General features: G+C 55.5%; 1 protein-coding gene across 21 annotated transcripts in view; it reads right to left on the bottom strand.

Annotated features, from left to right (window-relative positions):
• The window catches only part of CACNA1C (calcium voltage-gated channel subunit alpha1 C), a 551559-nt gene that overhangs the window by 425694 nt on the left and 105068 nt on the right, over positions 1 to 20797 (bottom strand). For all 21 annotated transcript variants that reach the window (XM_057556043.1, XM_057556040.1, XM_057556042.1 and 18 more), the window contains exon 2: positions 1103 to 1424. In XM_057556043.1, the coding sequence (XP_057412026.1) occupies positions 1103 to 1424 (322 nt within the window). The remainder of the gene's footprint in view (positions 1 to 1102; positions 1425 to 20797) is intronic.

Genomic DNA, 20797 nt, shown 5'->3' with positions numbered 1-20797 from the left:
TTCAGCTCCCCCAGGCGCCCCCACCCCCTGGCCCCTCGGCCCTGACTGAGCATCTGTGACAGCAGCCCAGCGGGGCCGCCCAAGCCCAGCCTCTCACCCGGTCACCTGGGAAGCGGACACCTCGGCCTCGGGAGCCCTGCCTGCAGCGGCACTGGGCTCGGGCGCCTCCTCTCAAGTGCCCTTGGACTTCAGGGCTCAGGCACCGACAGAACTAACATCTCCTTTCACCTTTCATCCATTCCCAAGACCTCTAAACCTTTCCATGGAAAATCATAACTGAAACCCAGCCCTCCATCCTGAATCCCGGAGACGCGGCGGCCCTGCCCAAATGGATTCTTACTAGAAAAACACCCGGCACGAAGTCCCAGGTCCTAGTCCTGCCCGTGTGACCTACGGGCACTGTGTCGTCACGGGGAAGTCAGGGGTGCACCCACTGATGGCTGTGGGCCTTTCCATCTCCCCCTCCCCACTATCCCCGGGCGGGAAGGGGCCGGCAATGGCACCCTGAGAGCCTAGCCCTTCCAAGCTACTTCCTCTGCAGGCCCTGCTCACTGGGTTCCACGCAGACAGCGGGTCGGCGTTACACCCTCAGGCCGGCGCTCTCCACTTCAGCTGCACCTGGAGAGTTTAGCCAGGCCTGGGCGGAGCTCAGACACCTGTGCTTTGTCCCAACCCCCCAGGTGACGCTGATGTACCCCAAGGCTGAGAAACACCGAGCCCCGGCCCGAGCGCTGCCCCTCTCGCCTCTCCCGGGTCCTGCACCCTCGAGCAGGAGGTCCCGCACCTGCGCCAGCCCCACAGCTCGGAGGAGGAGGGGGGCTCTGGGGTGCAACGCTGTCAACCCCACACATCAGTGGGTCCTGGGCAAGCTCAACCCGGAGGGGGGATACTTCCTACCCCTTAGTCTTGTTTTCTCAAATGCTGCTTATTACATAAAAAAACAACCCCCAGGGAGCTGGTTATACACGCAGATTCCTGGGCCCATCCCCAGAGACTCTGACTCGACGCTGGGTAGGGCCCAGAACGCTGCATTCAGACAGCGCCCTGGTGACAGATGCAGCAGGTCTGAGAACCATCTGCTGGCCCCGAGCAAAAAGGATATTTCCACTCGACGATGCTGATGCACGCCCTCCGGATGGGGTTCTTGAGGGTCAGGCAGAGCAGGGCACGGGGCGGGCGGGTGGCCATCGTGCTGCCCTGTTTCTTGGGCTTCCCGTACTGCTGCCGCTTCCGCTGCGTGGAGCTGACCGTGGAGATGGTGGCGTTGCCAGCGCTGCCCATCAGCTTGGCCTGCCGGGCCGCGTCAATGGCCGCCTGCCAGGACAGGGCGGCCCCCGGTGTGGGGATGTGCTCAGGTGCCAGCCCCGCGGCCGCGTTGGCGTTCATGTTGGCGTGAGCCGGGCGCGGGCTGCCATAGCTGGGACCTGCAGGAGAGAACACGGGACAGCGGTCACTGGGAGGAAAACAGGAGAGCTCGTGATGTGCTCTGGATCCCAGACTCACAAATTTTTTTTTTGAAGTCTCATTTCAACCGTAATTCAAAAAGAGACATGTACCACAATGTTCACTGCAGCACTATTTGCAATAGCCAGGACATGGAAGCAACCTAAGTGTCCATCGACAGATGAATGGATAAAGAAGATGTGTCACATATACACAATGGAATATTACTCAGCCATAAAAAGAAACGAAATTGAGTTATTTGTAGTGAGGTGGATGGACCTAGAGTCTGTCATACAGAGTGAAGTAAGTCAGAATGAGAAAAACAAACACTGTATGCTAACACATATACATGGAATCTAGAAAAAAAGGTACTGATGAACCTAGTTGCAGGGCAGGAATAAAGAGGCAGACAGAGAGAATGGACTTGAGGACATGGGGTGGGGGGGGGAAGCTGGAACGAAGTGAGAGAGTGGCATGGACGTATATACACTACCGAATGTAAAATAGTTGGCTGGTGGGAAGCAGCAGCATAGCACAGGGAGATCGGCTTGGTGCTTTGCAACCACCTAGAGGGGTGGAATAGGGAGGATGGGAGGGAGGCTCAAGAGGGAAGGGAGATGGGGACATATGTATGCATATGGCTGATTCACTTTGCTGTGCAACAGAAACTAACACAGTATTGTGAAGCAATTTTACTCCAATAGAGATCTATTTTTTTTTAAAAATGTCCTATTTCAAACCATTGCAGGAGCCAGGGAGGTGGCACATGGAAACATCAGTGTGTGATGCTGGGAATCTGCTCTGGTCCTAGTTCAGTCTAGGTCAGCCGTGTGACCTTGGATACATCACACCCCTCATTTTAGGTGAACAAGACACGAGATGTATTGCATTACAACATTTATGGACCTCAGAAACACAGTGAGAGGAGGAGGATGTAGAAAAGGACAAACATGCAATGCAACACGTGTCAATTAAAATACATACTTGTAAGAACACATACAAATAAAGTAGAATAGAATGGTTGTTTATGGAAGGTGAGGCAGAAAATGAGAATAGGCGTATGGGGACAGAAAAGAATGAATGAATGAATGAGAGCCACTGCATGAATCAATGCTGACAAATGTACAATGAATTGAAGGATATAATTCACTCAAATCTCTGCACCTAAGTTCCAAAAAATAAAAGTAAGTCTGATAAATGAAGGGGTTGGACCCAAGCAAGGTCACATCCAGGTACCTCAAACCCATGTGGCGATGGGAGTTGTTGGATAGGAGGGCGGGGGGCTGTGACTGTTTTGAATCAGGAGCTCCTCTGACATGCTCCCATTGAGAAATAGGATCTACGCGCCCTCCTCCTGACAAAGGGTTGGCCTCTTGTGACCGTTTTGACTGGTAAAGTTCAGCGGAGGGTTGGGGGGTGGGCGTCCCAGCCAGCCCCCAGCTGCTCCAGCCACCACCCGACTGCAACCCCACGACACACCCGATGCCAGAACAGCCCAGCGAGACCTTCCTGAGCTCCTGACCCGCAGAAACTGGGAGACAGCACGGTGTTTGCTGCGGAAAGCCACTTGCCTTCGGTGACTCATTACGCAGAGTTTGGTATCTGGGAAAGGGCGCTGTGTGTAGTGGGGGTGACCAGAAGGAAACCTGGGTAGGAACCAGTGAAATCCAGCGTAGAAGCATCTGCACGGCTCTGGTCTGAAGGCAACAGAAGCCTCCAAGACTGTCCCTATGACACGGCGCGTGCCTGGTGGGTTCTCCCCCGTCTGCTCGGCGGGCACCTCACCCCAGAATCCTACAAGGCTTACCAAGGGATCAGCTCAGCCTGGGCCCCAGGTCAGACACGCAACCTTGACACTGGCCAGCTGGGCAGGTGCCACAGGATCAGGAGATGCCACAGGGAGTGGGGTGATTACTGTGGGCAGAGAGCCTGGCATCTGGAGGCCACTTCAGTCTCCTGGGAGACTGTGGCTGGAGCCCAACCAGTGGCACGAATGTCACCTGCAAGCCCCGCCCCCAACGATGACCCTCTTCTCTGCTTCGTGTACACAAGGCTCCTCCAGGGAAGCTGCTGGCCCAGGACACACTGCCTCGTGGGGCCCTTCCCTCTCCGCCCTGCCACGCGCTGGGTCCAGATGAACACTTGGTGCCTGGCCCAGCCCCCTCCCCCCAGCGCACATCCTGGGCTCGTCCTTCTAGGTTAGACTTCAAGGCAACTTCTTCTCCCGGTGTGACCCTCTCACCCCCACCGCCGGCCCTGTCCACGATGGGACCAGTGCAGAGAGGAGCACACAACTCAGCTTAGCCTCAGAACCCAGAGACACTCCATCCTAGAAACAGACTCTGACAACCCCTGGGCACCTGCATCCAGCCACACCTGATGCCCGCCTCACCCTGAGCTTTCCAGTTTTATTCCTTAGGTAACTTCACTTAAGCTAATTTGAACTGGATTTCTGTCCCTTGCAACCAAAAGAGAATGAACACGCTTGCTCGCACCTGCCTGGGCTGTCATTCCTGCCAGATTCCAAAGTCTATGTCCCTTCCATCATCACACCAGTGACACACGGTAAGTTTCCAGTTTTATGCCAACTGACCAACGTGACCACCAAAACGCTGTACCTCAAGGATTCTGAGACTTTTCTGAGCACAAGAGAAAGGTGACAGATTCGTGATGTCTGCCGGGGGCACGAGAGGGAGGGGGACGGCATCACAGGTGTGCGTTTCCCACCCCGCAGGACCCCAAATGAGCACTTCAGGTCCACTTAGGTACCAGCTGCTGCCACTTCCCTGTCCCCTGACAGCCGCCTCCTGCACGGTCGCCATGTGGTCCCCGTGGCACCGGAGCCCCACCCCCGCTCCTGGGCCTGGTCCTCAGTTCACGGCCTGTCCCCGACCCGACACCAGCGCCACGTCACCATCTAGGATGTCGGGAGCCGGAGGACCCAACCCTTCCCACCGGGGGTCTCATCTGTCACACACCTGCCGCCGTCCTCCGTGTGTGCGTCTGAAGCTTAAAGCAAGCGGGACCCCGCGAGGCCGGGCCTTCGCCTTTCTTACGGGAGCCGCAAGGAAAGGACGCGATGCCTCCAGGCGCCTGCAGCCCGAGCGGCCCGCCCCACCTCCTCGGCGCTCACACGCGCTCCACCCGTGCACACGCGCACGCCCGCACGGGGCCACGAGCCGAGCTCCTCCGGGGGTTCATGGCCTGAGGGTGAAGGGGGTGCACTGCTGACCCCAAGAACACCCTGCGTGTCCGAGGCGGTCCTCACGGGGCAGCGCCCACCACACCACCCGCCCCGGGGCCTCCGGGATGGAGGCGGGTGGACTGACGTGCTGCCCTGGACCGAGCGGGTCCGGCGTGGCCGGACCGCGTGTCTCACCGGCTTCACCGGCGAGGGCTGCGACCCTCAGTGTGCCCGTTTGATCTGTGGGAAACCACCTTCCTTCCTAGACCCCCGGTTTGCCCATGACCATGCTGAACAGCCTCTGCTGGAGCTCCTGGGCCGGCCGCCCTCTTCCCTCGCGTCCATGAAAGCGGCCCTGGCTCCACCCTGCCGGACTGTCCAGTTCTCCGCGGTTCTCTCCTGACACGAGGCCTTGACGCCACCCCCTCCCGCAGACCCTGGCGGCCACATCCCGGCGCTCCCGGAACGCCTGGACAAAGTCTGAGAAGAAGGCGGGAAGCGGCAGGCAGGAGCGGCCTCCATCACCCGCGAAGGCCGGGGCTGGGTGCATCCGGGGCCCCGAGGCGTCGAGACCAGGGCTCCACAGAGCCAAGCGCGGCTCGGAAAGCCTGGTCTGGGAGGGCTGACTTCAGAGCCACCCGAGCCTTGGGTGATGACCTTATTTATACTGTGAACCGTTCCCAGAGCAGTGGGACCTCTCGGGAGAGGACCATCTGGAGAAGCACATACGAATAAGCCCGTGGGGAAAAGTGGAATGTCAACCTCTCCCCAGCCAGAGGGCAAGAAAACAACCTTCAGTATTTCGGTCCTGGCAGCCCAAGCACTGCTGCAGCCTGTGACATAACAAAGGGCACAGTAAACACACACACACACACACACACACACACACACACACGAGAGACAGGTGTGGCCCCTCGGGCTGGCCTCCATCAAGGCTATACCTCAAGGCCCAGCTCAGCCTCTTCTATCACAAGTGACTGTCCCCCACGCCCTGGGACGACGCCCCCCCAGGCAGGAGGCCGTATCAGGACCCCTAGGACCCCCATGACAAGAGGACGCAGGGATCCAAGAATGCCAGGAATGGCAAAGCTCCATCTCAGGCCCCGCACTGGTGGGTCCGGAGCAGAGCTAGGGAGGAAGGGAAGCAGCTCTGTGTCTCTGACGGCTTCGGTTAGCAGGAAATAACCACCCGATGCAAAGAGACCAATTTTCAAATTATAAAGCTGATTCAAAGCTCGGTCCCCTGGCTGCCAGCTGAAAAGATGCCACCGTCTACGTCTGCTCTGGCTCTGCCTTTCTGCACGAGCCCAGGGCGGCGGCTCAGCAGACCAGGCGGCACACACAGGTGGGCGCCCACCGCGGACGCCTTCCTCGTATGGGAGAAAGTGACTCCCACTCGTGAAGCGGCTCAGCTCCCCTGGGCAGCCCCCCAGCCCGCACACACGGGCTGCTGCTCCAAGGGACCAGGACGAGGCACCGGTCGGCCTCAGCACAGGCTGCTCTGCCAGGGTCCAAGCCAGGAGATGAGCTCAGGACTTGGGCTCCCCGGGGGCCCCAGCGAGGGAGGCGTGGTGCTGGGACCTGGAGCTGCTCAGGGATGAAATGGAGTTACTTTCTTTCATCTGCGTCCATCCATGCACCTGCCCCAGGGCCACATCCCAGAAGATGCAAAGTATCTGCTTGCTAAGGCCCGTGATGACGATGATGTCACGACGAGGGTGACCTGGGAAAGCGCGGGGACCAGTCTGTCGGCGCCCGAGAGGACGAGCTTTCCCAGGCTCCCTGCTGACTTCTCTGCTGTGACCTCGGGGGAGCATTCCGGAGGAAGAGGCTGTGAGAAACGACGTCTATCTCCGGTGCCACTGGCCTGGTCCAGGCCACCACCCATGTCTTGCCCAGGATGCTGCAGGAGCCCTGACATTTCCCCCACTTCTCCTGCCCGTCCCCAATCCAATCTCCACGCGGCAGCCAGAGTGACCTTTCAGAAATGCAGATTATGAATCAGGCCCTGTCGTCCTCCCAGTCAAATCTCTTCACAGTCCAGACTCTGCCACGGGCTGTGAGCCTGCAGGGCGGCCCTGCCTGCTTCTCGGAGCTTCCTCTCTCTCAGCCTGGTCCAGGCGCGCCTGCCGTCCCGGCCCCGTTTTCACTCAGACATGCTCAGCCCTTGTCCGCCCCAGGACCTTTGCATGTGCTCAGCATGCGGTTCCCCCTGCTCTCTGCTTGGGAATTCCTTCGCCAATCCCCTCCCGACCCCACAGTGTAAACGGGCAGACCTCCAACCCCGGCGGCCAGCATGACCCTCCCCATCTCCCTTCCACATTATCCCTCAGTAGAGAAGCCCAACCGCCTGGCACCAGAAAGGCACCCCCAGTTAGCCATGTGTGTGTAAGGGGTTCAGGGCTACAGGCCGGCTTCGTGAACGTGACCTCCCCCTTTGGCCTCAGCACATTCAGCCGTGCACAGAGGGGGTGTCTCCCAGCGGCCAGGCTTTGTACACACAGCACAACCTCAGCTCATTTATGGAGACGAGAAGCCATCGTGTAGCAAAAAGGACGTGCCTTCTCTCGGGCCAGGTGCGTCCTGAGGGCTTTGCAGAAGCCCGCAGTGACCAGGGGCCTCCGTTCCCTTTAAGAGCGAGGCAGCCGACCTGAAACAGAAAGCGAGCTTTCTCTGCCCATGAAAGGCCAAATGAGCAGCGAGCAGGAGGCCATCAATCTTCTCCATCTAGTGCGTTGCTGAGATAGCCAGGCGCTCACACAGGAAGGATGCCTTCTGGGCTCAGATGACGGCTGAGGCCCGGGCCGTCGCAGCGGGTGTGCTCCCCCCGGGGAAGGCTGGGGTCCCGCTCGGCCCCGGGCGGACTGCCGGACCCACTAACTCAGAAGCCGTCCCCCCTCCTCCTCTGCGCGCTCCTGTCCCGCAGAGGCTGGACACACTTTCCAACCTCCCCGCGGCCAGAATGACGCGGCTGTGAGGTCAGCCAAGTCAAGGCCTGAACTGAAACTACGTCCGGCGGGGACGGTGTCTGTGCCACTACTCTCGCTCTGTAGAGACAGAAAGGCTCTGGCGATGGCCTCCTGGTCCCCGGACCTCAGACAAGGTGCCGTGACCCCCAGCACAGTGACATCCAGATCCACTTCCTAAAGACCCCCAAGGCCCAGTCCTCTCAGCAATCCAGCCCCGCCGTGTGGTCCTGGGATCAGTCCTGGGGCCTCGCCTACCTGCCTGCTCTCCCAAACCTTCCCGTCGCTTTGTATACCTTTAAATTCCTGTATTAAGTCTTCATCCTTGTAGAACGGCCACGGCAGTGTCTGTTGTAGGTCTGAACCTTGACCGACACAGGCAGGCTACAGCAGCGCTGTCCTAAGGAACTTCTGCGATGATGGAGACGCTCCATAATTCTGGGGTGTCCAACGTGGTACCCACCAGGCATCGGCTTTAGGCACTTGACAGGAGCTAGTGCAACTGAGGAACTACACTTTGCATTGTATTCATATTTAATTTCAGGTGATTTACATCTAAGTACCCTCACGTGGCCAGTTGCCACACTGCGGATGGCACGCGTCTATATTTAAAGCGGAGTCGTGATGGGAAGAGCAGGATAAGGAGAAACGGGAGACGGTCCTCGTCCTCCCAGAGCCCTGAATCCCAACTTGTGAAGGAACTTTAAAAAAGCAATCAAGACCTGACTCAGAGGCTGCTGGGTGGGCGGATTTTCTGATCAGGAAATAACCACCCTATGCAGAAAGACATATTTTCAAAGCATACAAGAGCCTAAGATCCAACAAACAACACAGAAGCAAAAAAGTCATTTTTCAGGGGTTAATACTCTCGACAGACGAATGAGAAACTGGTTTTCCCAATGGGCAGATGGGGAAGCTGACGTTTCCCCCAACCCAAGCTGGGCCCACGAGAGCCGGGGGACATCCCAGCCGAGATGCAAAATCCCTCTCCCCAGACCAAGCCCCCAGAGGGTCTCCTGAGCGTGTCAGCCGTGAGCTGTACATCTGCCTCCTTCTCTTAGCTGGGCTATTACTGCACTTTTTTCAACAGTCTCCTCTCGGTCCCTCCGCCCTCCTCTTCCCGCGTCCTGCTACACACACAGTTCATGAGAGATGACGGTGCTCAGAACGGGCCCCGGACCACAGGAGTCAAATCTGCTCCGAAACACAGAGACAGTGAGGGACCAGGGACATCTGTGGCCGTCCCCTCAACTCAACCCAGCAGGCGCTGCCGTAAATAAACCCGCCTCTTTTCTGTGCTCCATCACACCTCCATCTGATGACGGCGCCAAGGCAGAGAACCTGGAGCACTTTGGAAGCCCGAGCCAATGGGAAGAGCGTAAGGGGACCAGCATTCTCACCTTCCAGCGATCCCGCAAACAAAACCTGGTCTCTGCTCTTCACGGGGCAGCAAGTTCAAAGGAAAGACAAGGAAAAAGAATCCGGGGAGGGACTCCCATGGAAGCAAACTAGCCTCCATCTGCAGAGGACCCTAACCAGAAAGCCATGCCCCCGCGCTACTCAAGGTCACACTGACCTCAGAGAACAGAAGGAAGAAGAACAGCCAGAAAGCAAACTGATAGATGCGCACGCTGAACCATGCCCCGCAGCCAAAGGTCGTCAGTTGCAAGAGTGAGAGAATACTTCTCCTGCTTACATCCAAGCAGGGGGAGGGGGCACATTGTACCCTCCTGCTATTTGAACGAAGGCATCTGTCACCACCTGGTGACGGCAAACCTAAATTACAGGACCTAGTTGAGAATTCCCTCAAGTTTACTGAAAGTCAGCATTTCAGCTTTTTAAGTGTCACCGCAAAGTAGCCTTTGTAGTAAAAAAAACAAGTAGATCCAGCCCTGGCTGAGGTCAGGTACCAGCTAGAAAAATGGGAAATCCTCCAGGTCGCCGATGTCTGGGGACGGGAAGGGTGCAGAAAACGGGATGAGGGCCACAGTGGCCTGGCAAAGCACCCGCGGGACCCAAACACCAACTCCCCGTCCTGTGCTTCGGCCGATGAAAGCCTGAGGGGTTCAGGGGCCCCTCTCTGATTCCCCCAACGAGCTGTAAGCCCCCTGTGAGCAGGAACCAGCTCTGTGGCTTCAGAAATCCTAGCACAGCAGTCACCCAGGAGGTGCTCAAAGCACAGTGCCTGCACGGAAGTTCTTTGCAGAATTTCTGCTTAGGCTTCACAGATTTCTATGCAGAAGTTCACAGAGACAATGCTATTTGATTATTTAGATCAGTATGTTTGCCATATGGTAAATGTGGTTATGTCCTTGTTAAGTGGAGGTTTGTGTCCTGTCCCACACCAGAAGGGAAACCCCAAGAAGCAGGGCCCTCATCCACCCTACTCACCACTGCTCCCCCGAGCCCAGAGATGCCTGGATGTGACGCATGTTCATTGAAAGTGTGCTGAATGAATCGATAAGTGGATATTGCAGAATGTAATTGTCCCATGATCTTTTCTCCCTTAACATTCATCACTTAGACTCTGGCCCCATGATCTTTTCTCCCTTAACATTCATCACTTAGACTCTGGCCCCATGATTGAGGGGTTTGCTGCTTTGGCCCCATTTTATTGGAAGGAAAACAGAGACACAGAGAGACCACACCTTTCCCAATCACCAGAACTAGAACATGGGAGGCAGTGCTACGTTGCGAGGACAGTTTTTAGTAGATTCAGTGGCCCCAACCTAGTTCCTTCTCACCATCTGGGAGGGTGGGGGGCAGAAAGCCTCGCTTCCCTCGCTGACGCTCACCTGCCCACTTATTTCACCCGCTGAGGGGGGCCGGGCACCTCTGGGAACCAGCAGTAACCAGCTCTGACTCAGCGGACCTGCTGGAGAGCCCAGCGGAGGCTCGGAGCCCAGAGCTCAGACTCAGACCCTCACGACCGAGAGCACGCCCGCTCCGCAGGAGAGAAGGTCTGCTGAGCCCAGAGCCCCGCCAGCCCCACCGGGGACCCTGCCCAGGCCCCTTTCGCTGCACCAGAGGGGAGCAAACCCTGTCAGGAGAGTCTAGGAAACGCAGACGTTCACTCCCCTTCGCAGAAGCTGTCCTAAGGAACCAGACAGAGACTCGAGCAAGCCATGAACCTGGGTAAGTATTCACCACGGTGTGAATTATACCAACACCAAACTGGAGATTCCCTAAAGCCCACCACTGGGGCACTGGTTAGATAAACCAATGCAGATCCACATGACAGAATTTTAGGAAGCCATAAGAATTATGTTTTTGAAAAATAATATACAGAAGGAAATCCAGAAAGGAGGGGATATATGTGTATGTAGAGCTGATTCATTTTGCTGTACAGTAGAAACTAACACAACATTGTAAAGCAACTCTACTCCAATAAAAATTAATTAAAAGAAGAAAAATATCGAAAAAATTTTTACAACATAATATTAAGCAACAGAAACAGGGTCCAAAAAAGTATATACCGTAGGACCTAAATTTTATAAAAGACTTTTTTTTATAGGAGGAAGGCTAAAAGGAAATGAAATATAAATAAATTATAAAATAATTTATTATTTTTGAAAAACAGAAATGTTATTAGCGGTTATCTTCAGGTGACGAGTGACATTCATTTGCGCGGAGGCAGGTCAGCCTGGCACACAGGGCCCTGGACTCAGAAACCAGGCGGGCTGGGTTCCAGCCCTGTCAGTTACAGCCCTGTGACTGGACCAGTCACCTGACCTCTTGGTACCTGAGATTCCTCCCTTGTGAAACGGAGATAACAACAGAGGCTCTCGCAGCTGGGTTAATAAGGGACAACCCTTAGAATAGTGCTCAAGGGCAAGACCCTTGTAAGTACCAGCTACTGTTTTCATTAGTGTATTTTCCAAACTCTGTACACTAAATAATTCTTTGGTCATCAGAAAGAAAACCGTTGGGATTTTGTTTGATTGTTTAAGTACACTTCCAAAATGACTGCAGCCAAACCAGCGTCAGATTCTCGTCCAGCTGCTGACCACCCATGGTCGGGGGGGGGAGCGTGCAGACCCCACCTGGTGAACTGGCCACCCTGCGGCCTCTTCCTCCCAAACTCCAGCACGTCAGGAAAACACAGCACCTGCCCGCAGGCGCAGAGGAGCGAGGAGTCCCGGGATGGCTCTGCAGCCCCTCTGTGCACCCCTCTGCCGACCACAACCTGCGCTCAGGACTGAGGGTCGTCTGCACCCGTGTCTCCAGCTGCAGCTCTCTGTAAACAAAAGGATCCAGGTTTGGGATACAGTGGAACAGTCGATTTGGAAATTAGCCGAGAAACATGGGCAAGATCCTTTCCTTTTCCTCGTCTTCTTGATCTTTAATAACAGTTTCGTGTAATATCAACTGGGCTCCATGAGGTCTGAACAGGTATGTGCGCACGTGGGGAGAGGACTCCTGGATCCCGTCCCCGGGCCTGAGACGTGTCATCATATAGACGCAAGCCCTCTGGAGAAGTTCTAGCAGGACCAGACGTCAGCGGGAGGAAGTGGCTTTCCTCCAGCCTCACGGTGTCAGAACCCAGGCCCCCGACCCGGTGACCATCACTCACACCACCAACCACCCTGCCGAGTGCCCAGTGATGTACGCTTCCCGGGGCCTCAGCTTACTGATCTGTAAAACAGAGAGAATAATGCATTCCTTACATGACAGTCGTAAGGACTAAATGAGATTCTACCCAAACATGAAGTATTACTTAATAAGAATCACTCCACACATGCCCACATATAAAGCCTCGGAGCACCAAAGGAGAGGAACGCATCTTCAGTGATGTGAAATAAAACACAAAAGCTGTTTTACAAAAAAAAAAAAAAAAAAAAAAAAGAGGGCTTCCCTGGTGGCACAGTGGTTGAGAATCTGCCTGCCAATGCAGGGGACACGGGTTCGAGCCCTGGTCTGGGAAGATCCCACATGCCGCGGAGCAGCTGGGCCCGTGAGCCACAACTACTGAGCCTGCGTGTCTGGAGCCTGTGCTCCGCAACAAGAGAGGCCGTGACAGTCAGAGGCCCGCGCACCGCGATGAAGAGTGGCCCCCACTTGCCACAACTAGAGGAAGCCCTCGCACAGAAACGAAGACCCAACACAGCCATAAATAAATAAACTTAAAAAAAAAAAGACTTTTTCCTAGAAGTATCCCCTCCTTTTTAAGAAACCACCTCTTAAAAAGTGCTGTATCTCACACACAAATATTGATAGTGTCAATTTGTGAAAAAGTGAATCTATCCAGAGAATTCAGAATACAGAGAATTCCACAGATCCCTGAAAACCATGCTCCATTTTCCAAGGACCCTACATCAGGGGAAGGCTCTGAAATTTCTCCATCGTCCGTGGGATTGCACTGTGCGGGGGGAGGGGTCCCGCACATATTTACACACTACACACATAACACACACAAATACGTGCACGCTCGGCACTCTGTCCTCCTCCCGGACGTCGCCAATTCTCATCCAGGTGGGACAAAAGCAGCGCGTGACTTGATTCCTCTGCACTCACAGGCCACTTCATTAGCCACGCTCTGTATAAAGCATAACACTTCTTTCATTCAGCAAAGTCAACGCCATTTATCTCATTCATCCCCACGACACCTCTGCCAGACAGCAGGCAGGCGAGAAGGGGGAAAGGCAACGAAAAAATGAGCAAGCGGCCCTGAGGTGTCTCCCCTTGGTAAACATTAAGCTGCAAACAGACATGAAACCACCTTGACGCTTCCCCGAGTTTGCGGGGAAGGGCCAAGCCAGAAGCCAAGAGAGCTGAATTCCAGGCCCTGCTCCATCGCCATTTGTTCTGGGCACATGGGCGAATCACTTCTCTCTTTGGCTCCTGACTTCCTCTTCTTCAGAGTGAGGAGGCCCGGCCAGTCACCATAAAAGTCCTTCTGGCTCAGATACGCAGCTCCCAGAGCCCTGGGGTCCCAGCCGTCACCCCTCCCCGGCCGGTCCAACTCCCACCAAGTTCCATGGTGCCTGGGTCTCCCCCGCGCTGGCCTCAGGACAAGGGCCGAGAGGGTGTAGCCCACCACCCACTTCCCTCTGCTCCCCGGCCGGCTCTCGGCTAGAGGGGCGGCCTGGGAGAGGGCGCTCAGCCGTCCTCGGTGGCGGCCCCCAGCTGGCCTGGGCTTACAGGGTAAGTTCAACCTCAGGGCCACGCAGCCAGGAAGGGCAACACAGAGAGCACGGCCCTCCAGCCCTCGTTTCTTCTCTAGTTTATCATCCCAGGATTCCCCAGGACTTCGGGGTCTCAACAGGGTCTACACGGAAGTCCTCAAAGCCAGAGAGAGCACTTCACAGCCATTAGGATGATGTCATCAAAACACCAGAGAAAACAAGTGCTGGCCAGGGCGTGGAGAAAGCAGAACCCTGTGCACCGTTGGCAGGAAGGTAAAATGGTGCAAATCTGATGGAAGATAGCATGGTGGTTCTTCAAAAAACTAAACATAGACTCACCATACAATCCAGCAATTCCACTTATGGGTATTTATCCAAAAGAAGAAAGCAGGGACACCCATGTTCACAGCAGCATTATGCAGGATAACCAAACGGGAGAACCGGCCCCAGTGTCCATCAACAGACGAATGGATCAACAAAATGTTCTACGTACGATGGACTGTTATTCAATCTTAAAAAGGAAAGAAATTCTGACGCAATGTGTCAGACGCTTCAACTTGAAACCTTGAGGACAAAATGTTCAGTGAGATAAGCCACAAAAAGACAAATACCGTATGATCTACTTATAGGCGGCCCTCAGAGCAGTCAGGTTCACAGACACAGGAAGTACCACGGGGGCTGCCAGGAGCTGGGGGAGGGGGTGGGGAGCTAGTGTTTAATGGGGACCAGTTTCATCTGGAAGACGAAAAAGTTCTGGAGATGATGGTGGTGATGGTAGCACGACAATGGGGATGCACTTAATGCCATTAAATTATATACTTTAAAAAGGTCATGATGGTAAATTTTGTGTTGTGTCGATTTTATGTAATATTAAAAAAATAAAAATTTTAATTTAATTCAGTTTCATTTTAAAAGCCAAAGAGGAATGAGTGTTGGACTCAGAGAACTTGGAAGAACAGTCCAAGAGGAAGGACACCTGGGCAGGCGGGGCCGCCTTCTCCGGGGAAGAAAGCTCAGGTCTGAGGACCCCACAAGCCCCAGCCTGTCCCCGGCTCTGCCCGGGTGCAGGAACATCCCTGGGCGGCCGCGGTGGGTCCTCCCTGCAGCCCACACCCAGCCTGCGCCCGGCACAGCAGGTATAAAGAGACGTGTCTGCTGAGGGAATCCACTTTCTCGCCCATGTCCTGAGACTTCCCGTTGCCAAGGACAACACCACGTGGGACTCGGGCTGGGACCGACTTACCCACCGAGCCCTCCAGGCCCTCTGGATCTCAAGTCCAAGCTCTTTCCTCGGAGCCTCCTGAGTCCCTCCCTCTGCATGCATTGTCTCCTGTCCCTCTTGAGCCCCGCTCGGCCTTTGCCCTTCCTTCTCCTTGGGTTTTTCTGACACCTTCCAGACCAGGAGCCTCTGAGCCCTCTCGGCCTTCACTCCATCCTTTCCCCGAGGAGGACAGAGGAGACACCGGGTCCTGGTGTGGGGCAGCGGCCCGGGCAGTGGCTGCCGCCCGGGGGGGGGGGGGGGGTCCTCGGAGCTGCCCAGATGCCTCAAGTGCATCCACAGGCCGGGCCAGGCCAGAGGGAGCTGGGGAGTTGGGAAAGTCCATCTTTAGAAGCCCAAAGGGAAGGCAGAGGTCAAGGCACTTTCAGTTTTCATCCCAGAACGGAGCGATGATTCATGGAGCAGAAACCGGGGCTGTAGAAATGCTGTGAAACCATGTCTGCGGCACTGGCCCCGTTTAGGTGACTGTCCTCCAAATGGGTCCGTACGTAATTAGGAGGCTGACAACCTTTGCCACAAGTCGGATCTGGGGCTGGTCCATGGAGAAGGCGGGGCAGCGGGAGAGCGGAGGGGGCGTGGAAACCCCGGGTGTTGGGGACAAACCAAGAGGGAACTGAGGGAATAAGGGAGCCAGAGAGGAAGCAGGAGAGCCTAGTGGTGAGAGCGCCGAGCAAGAGCCACTCGGGACCGAAGCTCATGTACCCTCCGAGCCCGGAGCACAGGCAGGTGGGCGACACGCCCGAGGCCTGCGAAGCTCTGAGCTGTTCCAAGGGTTTTAAAACCCTTGCAAGCCCTCAGCGGGTGCAGCCATTCGTGAAGCTGCAGTGAACGGCAGTCATTCACTGGGGTCCTTTTACTGTTGACCTTGTTGTCAAGTGAGCCGAACCCCGGGCCTGCAGCAACGAAGGGGAGGCCACTGGGCAGGGTGCCAGCTCTCAGCCCTCGACCCCCCAGCCCTGGCAGCTCTCCTCCTCGGCAAGGAGACCGAGGACAAGGTGCGCTGGGCCTGGGTGCATGTCTCCTGCCCTCCACCAGAGGCTGTGTGACTCTGGACCAGTTCAGCCCCCCTCTGTGCTTCGGTCAAGTTGACCAAAGGACCTCTAAGGCCCTGTACACAGTTCTGCATTCCCTGATTCCACAACTGGCATGTGGGTGGCGGAAGAGTTTACTGTTTGGAACGTGCTGGCGAAAGGAACGGGCTTTCCAGACGGCGCCCCCCTCCCCACCCCTGAGTTCCCCCCCTTTAATGCTAATAAACGCTTGCATCTGAAAAGCACCACAGACACAGCGGATGGACAAGGACGGCCGTGACTCCAAGAGCGGGGTGTGCGATGCCTGCTCCCCACGGCGCCCAGCCTCCGGGCCCCTGTCGCCTCTCCCAGCTGTTCTTCCTGGCCCGGCTGACGCCCTGGTGCCGCAACCCCCGGAGCGTCAGCCCCCCTTGGACGTCAGACTCAGTGGGAACCTGTCAACGTTGGATTTTCCCGGTCTGTGAAATGGGGACATGACAACCGGCCAATGGGGGCAGAGCAGACGCGGGACCTGGATGGTGAGAGTCACCTGTCTCCACACACGTCCAGGAGGGGACGGGGCCCGTGGGCCACTTGCCTGGCTCTGCTCTCTGCACTCAGCATCCCACCAAGAAAAGCGTCCTTTCCGTAGAAAACAGACTGGACCACACACAGCTTTGTGATGGGTGGTGCCCTGGCCGCCGGCATCTGAGACCCTGTGTGCTGACCCCAGGGATGAAAGGCAGTTTTCCTTATAAAACTATGGGATTGGGGCTCCCACTCAGGATGGTCGGTACCCTGTCCAACCTCCTGGTTGAGCCAAGCAGTTACGAAACCCCACCCACTGACGCCAAGTCACCGGAGATCAAGCAAGTGTGGAAAGGGGTCATGACGGGGGTAGTGAGAGCTGCCTGCCTGGGATACAGGGTCGGGACAGCAAGTGCCCTCCCATGACCGGGCACCTTGGGCACGCACACACACACGCACACATGTCGAAGTGAGTGTGTGCAAACACGCGTGTCCCCAGTGTGCAACGTGGAGGCGTAGCTAGTGTGGGTGCAGGACAGGGCCTCTAAAAGCTGGAAAAGGCAAAGAAGCAGGTTCTTCCCCAAGAGCCTCCAGAAGGGGTGGAGCCCATTTTAGACCTCTGACCTCCAGAATGATGCTTTTTTAAGCCACTAAGTCTGTGATGATTTGTTACAGCAGGAACGGGAAATGAATACACCCAGCATCTCACCTGTGTAAAACCACTGCAAACTGAAAGAGCAGGAAGAGGGCAGAGTTCAGTGGTCTTGGTTATTTGGCCGACGGCCACGAGCAAGCCCCACTTCTGGGACTTCCTGAGGGAAGTCCTGCTCTCGGCCTCTGCTGGGGCTGAACTGGTCTGGCCATCTCTGCCGACGCCAGATGTCTGGGGGGATGGGCAGAACAGAAACAAAAGCCTCCAGGTATTGATTTTAAAATGGACAAATGACTGGAATAGCTATTTCTCCAAAGATGATATACAAATGGGCAAGAAGCACATGAAAATATGCTCAACATCACTAATCATCAGAGAAATGCAAATCAAAACCACAGTGAGATACCAACTCATCCCCATTAGGATGGCTACTGTCAAAAACCCGAAAACAACAAGTGGGAGTGAAGATGTGGAGAAACTGGAACTCTCGTGCTGATGTTAATGTAAAACAGTGCAACTACCCCCGGAAAACAGTATGGAGGGTCCTCAAAAAAATTAAAAGTAGAACTACCATATGATCCAGCAATCCCACTTCTGGTCATTTACCTAAAAGAATTGAAAGCAGTATCTGGAAGAGATATCGGTATACCCATGTTCATGGCAGCATGACTAACAAAAGCCAACAGGTGGAAGCAGCCCAAGTGTCCACAGACAGACAGACGGACGGATGGATAAGCAAAATGTGGTCCATCCATACAATGGAACACTATCTGGCCTTAAAAAGGAAGGAAATTCTGTGACAGGCTACAACATGGATGAACCTTGACGATTCCACTGAGTGAAATAAGCCAGACACAAAAAGACAATTACTGTATGACTCCACTTACATGAGGTCCCTGGAGGAGTCAAGTTCATAGACACAGAAAGTAGAAGAGTGGTTTCCAGGGGCTGGGGGAGGGGGGTGAGGAGTCGTCATTCAATGGGGACAGAGTTCCCGTTTTTCAAGATGAGGAAGTTCTGGAGATCTACCTCACGGCAATGCGAATGTACTTCACACCACTGGACTGTATGCTTAAGCCTGGTTAAGATGGTTAAACTGCACGTTTCGTGTTTTTCACCAAAATAAAACAAATACAAAAATCATTCCATTCTGCGCGTGTATAACGTGCACCAGTGAGCCCGGCACAGCCTGTGTGACAGTTCCCAGCCCTGCCTTCAGCCGGCTCCGCAGGCCTGTCCTGTTTACACGTGTGCCCCCCAGGAGGCCGTGAGCTCTCCAAGGACAGGAGTCACGTCCGGCCACGCCAGGGCCTCCCTCGGCCCCCGAGTGCTGCCACACACGCGGGACGTGCCCCACGGACAGTTGGTGGCTTTGCTCTTTCACAAGGGTGTGGCCTTAGCCTCCTGCAAATTAATCCCATTCTTTGCAAGTGGTGCTTATGCTACCGCCACCCCCATCTCCTCCACCCCCGTCCCCGGCCCACCGCAGGGTCCGGGGCCTCAGCCGAGGGGACAGCAGCGCAGGGCAGGGAGCGGTGGGCCGGGGCTCGCGGAAGAGGCCCCGGCTGTCGGTGAACACGACACAGCTGTCCTGCACGCGCTCACAGGACACCCCGTCTCCACCCCGCCCGGCCTTCCCCACGCGGCATCGAGCAGGTGAAATCGCTGGGGAACCCAGGATCAGAGGCAGGGCGGAAGGGTCGCCGCGAGCGGGGAAGCGCTTCAGTTTGGTTCGACTCTGAAGCACGGAGGAGTCTCAGAGCCCCACGCCCCAGCCCGCGAAGCGCCCCGCTTGAAATACAGCATCTCCTGGACTCATCTGAGAACATCGACAGAGGGCGAGCTCCCAGGTCGGCCTCTCGCAGGGGGATTCTGCGACCACATGTAACAACCATTTCAACAAGCGCCGGAAGCTGAAACACAGCTCCCCACCCCCCGGCTGCTGAGAGCCACCCCGACATAACTTGGGCAGCATGAGGACAGTGCGGGTCCTTCTCCTCCTGTCTGCAGGCCCAGGTCAGCCCTCAACATGGACGGAAGCAAGTCACAGGACAGAAAGCCAGCCGGGGGCACCTCCTGAAATTCTTGCTTAAGAACAAGAGTTAATACCTGCAGAGCATTCACTATGGGCCAGACCCCATTCTCAGGGCTTTACCTGTGTTCATGTACGTAATCCTCTCAGTACATAATCCTCTCAGCATCCCCACCGGCGAGCACTATTATGATACCCACTTCGCAGATGAGGAGGCTGAGGCGTGGAGGAACCAACTCCTGTGAAGCCCCCAGTCCCGACTACCTCGCTCACGGCCTCCACGGCAGGTCGCTGGCCTGAGGGTGTCAGCATCCGGCTTCCCGCCCACCCCCAGCCCCCGACCCATCGGAAGGCACCCTGCCGGTCTCACTGGGAGGGGCACACAAATTTAGGGGGCTGTTCCTAAGAAGCAATGTTTGCAAAGAGCCACACGTCTCAAGGCAAGAACCGAAGGACCAAGGTGCAGAGAAACGCACCTCACAAATGTATATGGTCCAGGATGTTTGCCTTACGTATCCTAAAGCATGTTGGAAACGTGAAGGAATTCTCAGCCATGCCTCCTGCAAATCCATCCCCACTTAACAGGTAAGCAGACTATCCAAAGATGGGAGGAGTGACCTGCCCAGTGGGCGACTGCAGAGTGAGTGGGTGATAAAATAGGGCATGGAATTCAGGCATTGCAGTTCCAAATCTACAAGACAATACCCCTTCCCCTTATGAAATCATTGGGGAATATCACCCAGAGACAAATACTTGAACTACCAGCATCTCTCAGAAGAGCTATGAGCCAAAAGCACAGCACCAGCTTTTTTTTTTTTTTAAAGAATCGCAGGGGTGGAGGGAGACTTTGAGCTGCCCCTCCACCTCCTGCACCAGCAGGTCACGTCTACGAGACGGGCTCTCCCACTCACGGTCTTTTCCAAGAAAGCACATGACTTGACCTCTCTCAGGAACCCACCCCCAGATCCCCAAATTCTGGAATTCATGAATTCTGTGTTCGTCTCTTACCTAAAAACCCCACACTAAAATGTGAGACACTTTCTTTTTCAGAGTAACAAAAGAACTTCTACCCTAGCACCATCACCTTTAAAACAATTTTTAAACCAACTTTTTACGTCTATATAAAGACTGGTGCTTCCCTTCGGGCTTGTCTCCTTCCAGATACACAGCACCGGTTCCGTCGGCTTCCCGAAGCCGTGTTTTCCACTGTCTTATTTTATGCCTCTCACTGCTAGTCTTTACATTCTCTCATTGTCTCTAAAAATAGCCTCTATCCACACCCAGCATCACAGGAAGGACTTCAAAGCGCTAGACGTTTGAAAGGACTCTCCCCTGTCCTGTTGGGACTTGGACTCAGGCGGGCCCCCATCCAAGGCACGCACATGGCGACGGCACAGGTACCAAGGATCAGACGGTCTAGGCCCAGACACGTGAGCAAGGCAAGGAGGGTTGCTAGGAGACTGGAGAGATGGGGAGTCAAGTCCAGCCCAATCAGCAAGCAGAGAGGACCGAGGTCCCACGGACTGGAGGATATAGAGAATGCGAAGGCAGAAAGCAACCAGCAAGGCCCAGGCTGGG

This window comes from Balaenoptera acutorostrata, chromosome 11 (assembly GCF_949987535.1).
Source record: "Balaenoptera acutorostrata chromosome 11, mBalAcu1.1, whole genome shotgun sequence".
In the NCBI taxonomy this organism is placed as follows: Eukaryota; Metazoa; Chordata; class Mammalia; order Artiodactyla; family Balaenopteridae; genus Balaenoptera; species Balaenoptera acutorostrata.
This window is presented reverse-complemented; position numbering and strand designations above follow the sequence as displayed.